This window comes from Urtica dioica, chromosome 1 (genome assembly GCF_054948205.1).
Source record: "Urtica dioica subsp. dioica isolate 48M chromosome 1, U.dioica_male_clone48M_v1_H2, whole genome shotgun sequence".
NCBI lineage: Eukaryota > Viridiplantae > Streptophyta > Magnoliopsida > Rosales > Urticaceae > Urtica > Urtica dioica.
Window position 1 is genome coordinate 10,109,255 of NC_142756.1, and position 12,058 is coordinate 10,121,312.

Sequence of the window (12,058 nt, forward strand, 5' to 3'; positions counted from 1 at the left end):
TTCGTGGCACTATTGTCACGAAATTAAATTATTTCGTGACACCCATAGTCACGAAAGCTTCAGCATGACTCCATATTTCGTGATAATATAGTCACAAAACGAAATTATTTCGTGACACTATTGTCACGAAATTAAATTATTTCGTGACACTATAGTCACGAAACTAAAGTCTGCAATGACAAACATGAACGATATTATATAATATGGATTCAAGTGCTTACTATATATCTGCGCATATAATAAAGTTTTATGAGAAAATAATTTAATGTGACTTTATCTCCACTATTTGCAGTTATGAAAGACATTCATACCTTCGTCAAGCATAGCGGTAGATGGGTGAAACATGAACGATACGAGGCTGGCCCTGGGTGTGCAGTGGGAATCTTAATACCGGCAAAAGCAACGTACGAGGTGTTTATGCAACTATTGTATGCCACGCTCAATCTCTCACCTAAAAATCAAGTCCTCCGTGTTTCTTATGAGACAGAAGGGTCGGTACCCCCAGTAAGTATTGACTCCGACCTAAGTTTGAAATGTTACTTGCATCTTCGGAAGGAGAAACCGGACAGATCCAAATTTAGTTTGGTAGTAGATATGGAGCCATTGAAGCAAGAGCCGTTGGTTTCGGACTCAAGCGTTGGTTCAACTCCGAACACCGGTCAACCAACACAAGCGGACATTCAGGCTAGTTCTCCTAAGTCGGAGGCTAGTTCTCCCGAGATCCCCGACCCGAATCAGAGTCATTCAGGCACACCATGGCAGACCCCTCCGCGCTCAGGCACTCCAAAACGGTTTAGTACGCCTTGCTCTAGAACAAGGAGGACGAGTCAATGCGCTACGCCTTCCACGGATAACCAAAATATGCATCCTGACCTTGATGTGTCAGATATTCACTCTCCGCTGAGACTAGTCAAAGGAGGATTGTATGCCAACAAAGCAACTCTGAAGAAACATTTATGCATGTTAGCAATCACCAAACATTTTACGTTCAAGACGAAGACTTCTAACAAACGGTATATCCATGTTGTTTGTCGAGATGACTCATGCGCGTGGTCTGTTCGTGGAGTAAAAAAGACTACATCCGAGATCTTTGAAGTGAGGAGGTGACTTATTACTTATTTCTACATTGATATTATCGTGGTCACCCGAAATTAACATTGCTCTTACATTCTTGCAGGTATGATTCTGAGCACACGTGTGCTACACAATTCAGACAAGGAGAACATCCTCAGGCTATATCCACATTTGTAGGCGAGACTATGAAACACAGGTACATCGATCCCTCATGTTCACCATGCAAACCCAAAGACATCATGTCCTACATGCAACAAGATTTTGGAGTGGACATGTCCTACAAAAAAGCATAGAGGTCAAGACAGGCGGCACTATCATCATTGTTTGGCACCGATGATGCATCGTATAGATCTCTGCCTAAATTCATGTACATGTGGTCGACTAACAATCCAGGTTCGTCATTCGACCTTGTCACAACTCCCCGATCCCATCGTTTCAAATACTTCTTCATGTCGTTTAGTGCTTGGAAAAGGGGGTGGAAGTATCTACGGCCCGTAGTTATCAGTGACGGCACTTTTTTGAAGAGTTACTATAAAGGCACACTGTTTTCAGCATGTGGTATGGATGCGAATGAACAAGTTTACCCCCTCGCATTCGGCGCTGGTGATTCAAAATCTACTGAATCGTGGGTTTACTTCTTGACAAGGTTAAAGGAAGCAATCGGGGAGATGTCACATCAGGTCATAGTGTCTGACAGGAACGTAGGAATCATTAACAGTGTGAAAAAGGTTTTCACTAACTCAGACCATGGTTATTGCATGTTTCATCTTTTGAAGAACGTGAAGAACCAAATCAAAGGTCTATCAAAAGAGGTGAATTGGACGTTCTATGCTGCAGCAAAGGCATACACGTATGCAGAGTTTGAAAAGAATATGCTTATGATAGATGAGGAAGATCCAAGAGTCCGAGCGTATCTTCAGAACGACGTAGGCTACGAAAAATGGGCTCGTAGTTTCTACACGGAGAAGAGGTACTCAATAATGACATCAAACAATGCCGAGTCGCTGAATGCAATGAATGTCAAACCGAGAGAGTTCCCTATTGCCAAGCTATTTGATTTTCTCCGGGAGAGAATGAGTAAATGGTTTTACGAACGTAGAGAAAAAGCGTTGGGAACGTTGACGATCCTTTGCGTTGACGCGAATAAAAAACTTGAAGAATACCACGCTAAATCTATTGGACTGGGGGGTACGTGATAAGCATTCAATTTTTAATTTTTTTATAATATGTTTTTTATTATAACCCGTAAACAAAATGGTATTGGGTGCGGAATAGGTGCATCCATCATCGGTGTACGAGTTTGAAGTCGTTGATAGAGAAGGGCAAAAATGGGCTGTAAATTTGAGAGAGAAGACATGTAGTTGCCGTGTCTTTCAAACTGACAACTTTATCTGTCCCCACGGCATTGCGGCTTGCGGTTTTCGAAACTTCGCAGTTGAGAAGTACATATCAAATTACTACACCACCGAATATTGGAGAAGTTGTTATGCAGGTGTAATTCATCCAATTGGCAGCGAGGAGTCGTGGAATTTTCCAGAGGAAGTCACGCAAAAAATAGTAAACCCACCTCATGTTGCGGTTCGTGCCGCCGGAAGACTGAAAAAGAAAAGAATGCCCTTTCAATGGGAAGGGGATGAGGATAGAAGGAATAAATGCAGTCAGTGTGGTAGAGTAGGACATAATCGAGCCACATGTCGCAACGCGATCCCGACCCACCATAGCCGACCCCGAACATGAGCTCGATTGTTCCTTTTTTTTAACTTTTTATTTGATGTACCAATTTGGATTTGTACTTTACTTTATTTCTCACTTAGTTTGTTATGTTTGTTATGGATTTTTATATTTCTCATTCGTGACGTTTTAATCCCATTAAACAATTCACGTGACGTAAACGTCACAAAAACTATTGTTTTACTGACAGAGAAGTCACGAAATAACAATTCTTCGTGACATAGAAGTCACGACATCAAATTTTTTCGTGACAGAGAAGTCACGAAATCATCATTTTTGATGACATAGAAGTCACGACATCCAATTGTTTCGTGACAGAGAAGTCACGACATCATCATTCTTCATGACATAGAAGTCACGACATCGAATTTTTTCGTGATAGAGAAATCACGAAATCATCATTTTTCATGACATAGAAGTCACGACATCCAATTGTTTCGTGACAGAGAAGTCACGACATCATCATTTTTCTTGACATAGAAGTCACGAAGTTCGAGCCATTTTCGTGAACCATGATATCTTTCGCTGTTTTGACCGAGTTGGTATTTGGGATATGGATATTTAATAGCAATAAATGGCATTCATAGCAATTAAATTACTGAACAACCAACTTTGGGGGTTAGGTAAGAATATTTATTTTAGCATTTACTCATCACAAAAGTTAGGTAAGGAATCCTCATATTTATCCGACGTTTGATATTTACCTCATATCAAACTGATAATATTGTTCGAAAGAGTCTAACGGTGAAATGGACGCTAAAGATCCAACGACGAAGGGAAGCGACTCGAGTAAAAAGGTGTCGACGGTGAATGAGACGTCGGAGATGCCTTCAGGAAGTGCAAACTCGACCGCAAGATATTACATGATTCCATCTCCGTGCCCTCCCAGGAAATTAAAGAAGCGTCATGACATGAGCGACGCTGAATACAACGATTATGTAGAGATGTATGCAGGTGAGGATTACAAATCTCCGGTTTTGATGGCTAACTCCGTTCTTCAAGAAATATTCGGCGAGAATTGGGAGGAATTTTTGAAATCAAAGGGAGCTATTGTCGAAGACCATAAAGATTTGCCGGCTTGCCAAAGGGGGGTGGACGGAAAGAAATAGAATGTAGTTCGAGATGAGGTACTCAATGTTTACAATGTTTTAATGTTTTAATGTCTAGACGATATCACATGTTTTAAAACTATTTGTATAATTCTCCTCCTATGTTCATATGTTTTTAAGACTTTTTCTTGATGTACTAATGTTGGGTATGAACTTTTTTTCCAATTTCGTGACAGGAACGTCACGAAATCCCCATGTTTCGTGACAGAAATGTCACGAAATCCCCATTTTTCGTGACATGAACGTCACGAAATCCCCATTTTTCGTGACAGGAACGTCACGAAATCCCCATTTTTCGTGACAGGAACGTCATGAAGTCCCCATTTTTCGTGACAGAAACGTCACGAAGTCCCCATTTTTCGTGACATGAACGTCACGAAGTGCACAATATTCATGACAGGAACGTCACGAAATCCCCATTTTTCGTGACAGGAACGTCACGAAATCCCCATTTTTCATGACAGGAACGTCATGACATCCCCTTCTAGACTCTGAAATGAGTTGTTTTGGGAGGACTACCAACGCTATTAATAAAAAAATTCCAACATTAAGGAGAAATTAAAAACGACATGTCGGACGACATGACGTTCAACCTCATTCACCTACGTTCATATGTTTAAAGTACTTTAAATTATGTCCCTTTGAGATGATGAAATGAAATGGGACAAATGAATGTATGTCAACAACACTTCACGATACAAAACACATTAGTTCGACAAGATGTTCTAGGTAAGTAGAACGGGTGATCATATTTTCTTGATATTCTAGGTAAGTAGTTTGGCTGTCCATTTATTTTTCAAATTTTATCATTTTAATATTCATAACAACCATTGATCCCCTACGACGGATTTAATGAAAAGAAGAAGAGATTTCTCATTAAATTCCATCAAAGGGAACAATTTCGTGACTGGTATGTCACGAAAACGTACCGTTTCGTGACTTGAAGACTTCATTTTCGTGACAGGAACGTCACGAAATCCCCATGTTTCGTGACAGGAACATCACGAAATCCTCATTTTTCGTGACATGAACGTCACGAAGTGCACAATATTCGTGACAGGAACGTCACGAAATCCCCATTTTTCGTGACAGGTACGAATGATAAATATAAAAATAAAAAAAGAGGTATTTTACAATACCTCATTTTATTATTTTGTAGTTGTTTAACTTGAGTACGGTACGACCTTCGAACCCGTTACCTAGAGGAAGCCACATAGCAATCGTCTAGGCTATCGGGAGAGTCGTGATAGGTGGAGCACTAAATTTAAATTTATACAATTAAAAGCTGGAGTTCAGGTTAGACTCGTTATACTCATTGTTCGTGACAGGAACGTCACGAAATCCCACTTTCGTGACATTATATTAATTTTCGTGACAGAGAAGTAACGAAGTGCCCATTTTTCGTGACAGAGAAGTAACGAAATCCCCATTTTTCTTGACAGGAACGTCACAAAATCCCCATTTTTCGTGACAGGAAAGTCACGAGATCACTATTTTTCGTGACAGGAACGTCACGAAGTCCCCATGTTTCGTGACATGAACGTCACGAGATCACTATTTTTCGTGACAGGAACGTCACGAAGTCCACATGTTTCGTGACAGGAACGTCACGAGATCACTATTTTTCGTGACATGAACGTCACGAAGTCCCCTTTTTTCGTGACAGTAACGTCACGAGATCACTATTTTTCGTGACAGGAACGTCACGAAGTCCACATGTTTCGTGACAGGAACGTCACGAGATCACTATTTTTCGTGACAGGAACGTCACGGAGTCCCCTTTTTCGTGACAGTAACGTCACGAGATCACTATTTTTCGTGACATGAACGTCACGAAGTCCCCTTTTTTCGTGACAGTAACGTCACGAGATGCGTACCAATTAAGTGACATCAAGAATCTATTTGGCGTTGTTATGAAATCATATGAATTGTATTTCATATAATCACATCCAAAAGAGTATAGAGTTACATATTTAATAATTTACTGGCCCCTATACGTACTTATAAAACATAGACCATGTTTTCGTGACAACCTTGTCACACAAATTCTACAAAGGAGAATTAAGAGTCACACCGCCATCACAAAGACATTCCAAAAGAATACACTTCACCCTATTTATAAGATTTGGATCACTAATCACTTCTCCTACTTTCAATTCTCTTCGTCTGACTCAACATTGTTTGCGATCTTTAATGCCCCGTGCTTGTACAACTCGGTTGCCATCTTCTTTCTGTACATGGAAATATTGTCTTGATGTAAACTACTCACCGGAATCCTATGGATCATAAATTCGGCGGCCTTTACGTAAAACATGCCACAGTCTCCCCTGTTCATGGTTGCTTACTAGTATTAAATATACATCAAAATAGAACATGATAAACAATTATGAGAAGAGATATTACCCATTGGATTGTTGTGGCATAGGCGCTATTACTATTTTAAATGGCTCCGAGTTGCCATCTCCCAGACCGACGACGGCCAACACAATGGGGATAAAATCCGCCATCATCCGTACGCTATCACGAACATTGCGTGCATACTTCGAGTCCATAGAGTCGTATATTGTTAGCGCTCTACGGCTTAGGGAAATTACGACAAGGAGCCAGTGGTCCGGCACATGGACAGGGACGTAGATAGTGTTAACATCTGCCCATGGAGTGTTTGCAAAACCTATTTTTTTCGGCAGTTATGTAGTCAAGCACAACTAAATGGTCCGTCCAATCAAACACGTCCTTGTTCTTCGCTTTGGACCAAGCATCATGGCATCGGGTGAGCATTGGTAGAAAGTACGAGTTGGTTGTCGTAAACGGCTTTCGGACATTTCCATACTTCCCCTTCTTTCTCAAGTAGTAGAAAATGACGTCCATATGTTGCAAAATAAAAAATTCACAGAAATTAGTGACATATAAGTGTTCACTTCGTGATAATATTGTCACCAGATTCTTATCTTCATGTGGTGACAACAACACAGTTTCTGGTGACAATGTTGTCACGTACTAAATATTAACAACAACAAATAAATGCAGTTGACTATTGAGTATGTAGAATAACAAGTGAAATCCAAGTGAACATCCAGGTTCAGAAATTCATTGTCACGACATATAGAATTTATTACATGAAGTTCAAAAAACCAAATAAAAAACAGATCACAACAAAGCTAGAAAAACCATGGTTTTATCTATTTACATTCACACAAACAAAAAACAAAAAACAATCCGAAGTGCAGTGGTGTTTGTCATCCCTGGCTCTAAAAAACCTGGTTGAGCGGACGTACCTCTCCCGTAAGCCACTCAACCGGGGTCCACAAAGAGTAAAACCACGTCTTCGATGTAATCTCAACCACCGTAAAATGGAACGAGGGAGATAAATCTTCTTCTGGTGACTTGTACTTCGGACTGTTGAAAAATCACAAGTATTAGATCTCATTTTTATTTAAAATTACCAGACAATATATGTAAGAAGGAGAAAGATACTTACGCATTTTTGTGATTCGATTTAAGACCAACTTTAATCCATTTAGCCATTGCTGCAATATCTCCCACATAAATCTCATCTTTAGGGTAGGAGAATGGATAGACTGACGGTGGCCGAAGTGGTCGTGTGAACCTCGTAAACACAGCCGGCGCGGGTGTCGGTGTGAAGACCGTTGGCGCCCTCCTATGGCGAGTAGGCTTTTCATCTGATGATGAAATCATTATGAGCTTTCCAGGCATCTTCAACAACGAGGAACAGACCTCATCAGCCGCCTCTGGACGTGGCATAGGCGTTTTAGACTCCTGGGTCTCTTCGGCTCGGGTCTGGTCCTCGCCGGCTCGGGTCTGGTCCTCGCCGCCATCAGCGTGTGTTTGGTTCCTGTCTACTTCTTTTGGCCCTTCATCTTCAGGACCTCTCCCACCGTCTTCGTCATCTTCACTATCATCTTTTTTCTTCTGAAGATCATCTTCTTTACATTTGCCTCCAATAGATGGCTGATCTTCATCATTTTTCTCGGCTTCTTCGTTGTTGTTCTCCAACTCATTTGATTTGTCCACAACTACTTCTTCATTACCCTTCTCCTCTTCTTTGTCATTCTCCTCTTCTTTGTCCTTCTCCTTTCCATTGTTCTCTTCTTTGTCCTTCTCATCTTCTTTGTCCTTCTCCTCATCTTTGTCCTTTTCCTCTTCCTTGTTCTCTTCTTCTTCTCCTTGTTTCTCTTCTTCCTTCTCCGTCACCTCCTCTTCGTATTTCAGGAGGTTGACAAAATCATCATCCTGAGAGACTTGTTGCTTGTCCAGAACCTCTTTCAAGGTTTCTGAAATGGATCGCACTTCAGTGGAAAACTGCTTCTTCCACTCAAGAAACTGTATTCTGAAATGTTTCAGATCTTTTTCCATGGCGGACATGTGTATCTGCAATGTACAAATAATTTTGTATGAGAATAGAATCACGAAATTAAGTATTTTTGTGACATACAAGTCACGAAATCAATTATATGCGTGACATAGATGTCACGACATCACGTATACTCGTGCCATGAAAGGCACGAAATCAAATATTTTTCGTGACTGTTATGTCACCAAAATATTGGAATTCGTGACTTACATGTCACGAATATAATTGATTTTGTGACATATATGTCACGAATTTACTTGATTTCGTGACTTTACTGTCACAAATTTACTTTACTTAAGAAACCATTACCTCAATTGATGATGATGCTGTGGTAACAATGTCTTCTTTTTTCTTCTTCCCCCTCTTCTCAGAGGGGCTCACAACAGTCCTCGCAGTTTTCGCAGACTCTACCTCACCACCGATCGGCTTAAATTTGATCTGGAAGAGGTCCGAAGTTAATTAAATTTGCATGTTCTTATAAGTAAGAGATTAAAATTTAATTAAATATACATATTCTTATCAATCATATTCATACCTCTTGGAATCGAATCTTTTGTAGTTGGGACTCCAAGACCTTCCCTGATTTAGTAGCCCAACGCCTCATCAGCGGCGTTGCGTCGGCAACGAGTATTGAGGCGAACTCCAGCTCCACGAATCGTGGGATGCACTCGTAACCCCATATCTGGAGTGGGAGCATGAAACCCGGCAGGTGGAGTTTTGGGCTCTTACCCTCCTTGATGGTCTTGGCCTTGCTCACAAAGCCCACGATAGAACCTAGAAAGAAGTTCCAGGCGACGTCTCCCCATGGGTAGTTGTTGAAAACAACCGGGTCATCCACCATCTTGATGTAGCTATCGCAGGGGAGGTTGACGGTCTTCTCGGCCGCCAAGAGAACATTGTACAGAAATTGGAGGAAGAGTAGTCTCACCCTCCTTTCATCTAGCCATTCCTGGCTACTATCAAGGACTGCACCAATGTTGGCCCTTTTCCAGCAAAGAGCACCATTACAGAAGGTGACATTGTATAGCCCTCCCTCAACCACATTAGCATACCGTGGTTGTTCTGCGTAGTTTTCGCTGAATCTTAACCCTGTGATCAGGGAAAAGTGCTCTTTGGTGAACTCGCGGGGTCTTCCACCAATCTCCATGACCAGAGAATCGTTAGATACACCGGCCTCATCATAATAACCAGATCTCAATACCAAAGGACTTATTATTCTAGATGATTTTGTTATTAAGCAATTGGGCCTTGCACAAAATATGAAAATCGGATTTGGGAATTTTGGCATGGGAGTTGCGCAAATTTGCCTTGGCCGCGTGCCTAAAATTCGACTTTTATAATATTGGTATTTACCAATATTTTCTCTTTAGTTGTTTAAATAAAGAAGAAAGAATAATATAAGATATTGTCTTTTATTCTCTCTTTATTTAAAGGAAAGTATTTAGGAGAATATATGAGAATATATTTAAAGTGAAATAATATATTCTCCTTTATTATCTCACTAAGTAAAATATTCTCTATTTAAATAGAGAATAATATCCCATAGATATTGATCTGATGGATGAGAGAAAAAGTAGGATTCACTTGTTTAGATCCAATGGTCTAGGTTAAATCCTCTAGTGTGAACACAATAAAAGGAAATAATATATTCTGGAAGGTTCCATGAATATCTCTTTTTACTACTATAAATAGGGGTTCATGGGAAGACAAAATTAAGCAATTAATTGGTGAAAAATTCATGCATTCTAGCCTCCCTTGGCCGTGCACTTCTGCCTCTCCTTCCCCTCGGAAATTCGTTTCCATTCTTAGTAAAATAAGAGCGAGATCTCGAAACACCTGGTTTCGTCATCTAGTGAGATAAAGACTGTGCCCACTCATCTTTCTTATTCGTCTCGGAGATTACGTTTCGGAAGACTAATGTATCATCCTTGAGTCATTCATCAAGACGACGCAAGGAGTACACGATTGGTTTAGGAGCGTTCTGTAGCTAAACCGAAAATCAATGTAAGTATTCGTTTTTTTTTTTTGCTCAAATCGGTTGCTTGACAAATATGCTCTCATGAATTAAATTAATTAAACATAACTAGATCTTGTTAATTATAACCATAATTTAATTAGCTTATGATCAGCGTAATTAATTATTTTTCCGCATTAATATGGTTATATGGGAGAATCATCTCCAACGAGTGGTATCAGAGCGGTTGTTCGTGTCTGATACGCGCTTGATTCCCAAACAACATTTTTATTGAGAAATAGATAAATAAATATTCTTTTGAGACACATGAAACTCGGGTGTCCTAATCTAAGATGGTTGAGCATGATTTATTTGTGTGATGGTGGGGATTGGGTCATTTAACATAGATGGGTGATATGAGATGGTTTGAGGATGTAGAGTCTAGCACTGAGTTCGGCCTTACCAATCTGTCTCCCCCAATCCTGTTCCAAAAACACACATGAACTATCATAAAAAATAGTTCTAAACTGAGAATCCTTGTTGATCTTGTGTACAAATAAAAGATTGCAGTGTAATTGAGGAACAAAAAACACTTACTCCGGTTTCAAGCACTCTGATATGACCACAGTTTCGATACCAATAATTTAGGTTTTGGATCTGTTGGCAATAGTGACCGATATGTTTCTATCACATATAGAGTACTTGATGAATAGATTTTGGTTATCATTCATGTGGTCTGAGGCCCCTGAATCGACAATCCAGGCTTAAGGATTTTCCAAGCTTACATGAAGAGCTCGAGGAGAATTACCTAGATGGCCACTACTAGTGCTTTTTCCCCCGAGCTGAGCTTGTTGGATGAGTCTTTGGAGGATAGCGAGCTGGTCGTTGTTGAATGAGGAGGCACCTGAGGTGGAAGCCGATGCAGCGGAAATGATAGACACCAAATTTCTGTTTGAGGTTAGATCTTTGGTGTCTCGAGTTGACTTCGGATTTGGTGATCACCTATGGAGCTTCCAGCACGATTCTCAAATATGACCAGGTCGTCTGCAATGATCGCAGTACGGCCTAGCTTTGCGGGGTTTGTTTTTCGCGGAACTGCAAGCTGCTAGGCTTTCGTCACATGTTGTGAGAGAAGACGAGTCTGAGCTCGGAATTGAGCTCACATTGGGTTGACTTCCTCCCAAGCATGATTTTCCTTATGATTTCTTCGTGTTTGACCGCGGAGAAACCTTCCCGGAGAGATGGTAGTGGTTTTGTGCTGAGAAATCGTCTTCTAACCTCGTCGAGGTCTTTGTTGAGTCCGGATAATAGCTTGAACACACGTTTGGTCTCCACGATCCTGCGGTAGAGTTTTGCGTCCTCACGGCAGGTCCACTGGTGATGTTCGTAGAGATCGATCTTCTGCCATAGATGTATGAGTGAACCGAAGAACTGAGTAACGGACATCTCTCCTTGACGTAGGTCGTGGAGAGTATTCTTAGTTTCAAACAGCTCGGACACGTCTTTTGAATTGGAGAAGATTTCTCTAGCAGCTTTCCAGATTTCTGCCGTTGTGGAGTAAAGAATGAAAGTTTCCCCGATTTCGGGGTTTATGGAGTTTATGAGCCAAGACATCACCATGTTATTTTCAGCCTTCCAACTTTTGAAAGCCAGATCTTCGCACTTTGGAGCTATAGCCACGTCGGTGAGATAGTCGTCATTACTTCACCCACAGATGAACATGAGCACATATTGTGACCACTGAAGGGAATTGTGGCCATTGCGTTTGTGACTCGTGATATGGTGGGAAAATTGATCGGGACTTGACTGAGTGGGTAT

General features: G+C 40.8%; 1 protein-coding gene across 1 annotated transcript; it reads left to right on the forward strand.

The window, feature by feature from the left end:
* The first annotated feature begins 1,634 nt into the window (after window positions 1-1,634).
* Window positions 1,635-2,270, forward strand: LOC149407117 (uncharacterized). The gene has a single exon (XM_089618768.1). The coding sequence runs from the start codon at window positions 1,635-1,637 to the stop codon at window positions 2,268-2,270; it is 636 nt and encodes a 211-aa protein (XP_089474894.1).
* The last annotated feature ends 9,788 nt before the right edge of the window (window positions 2,271-12,058 follow it).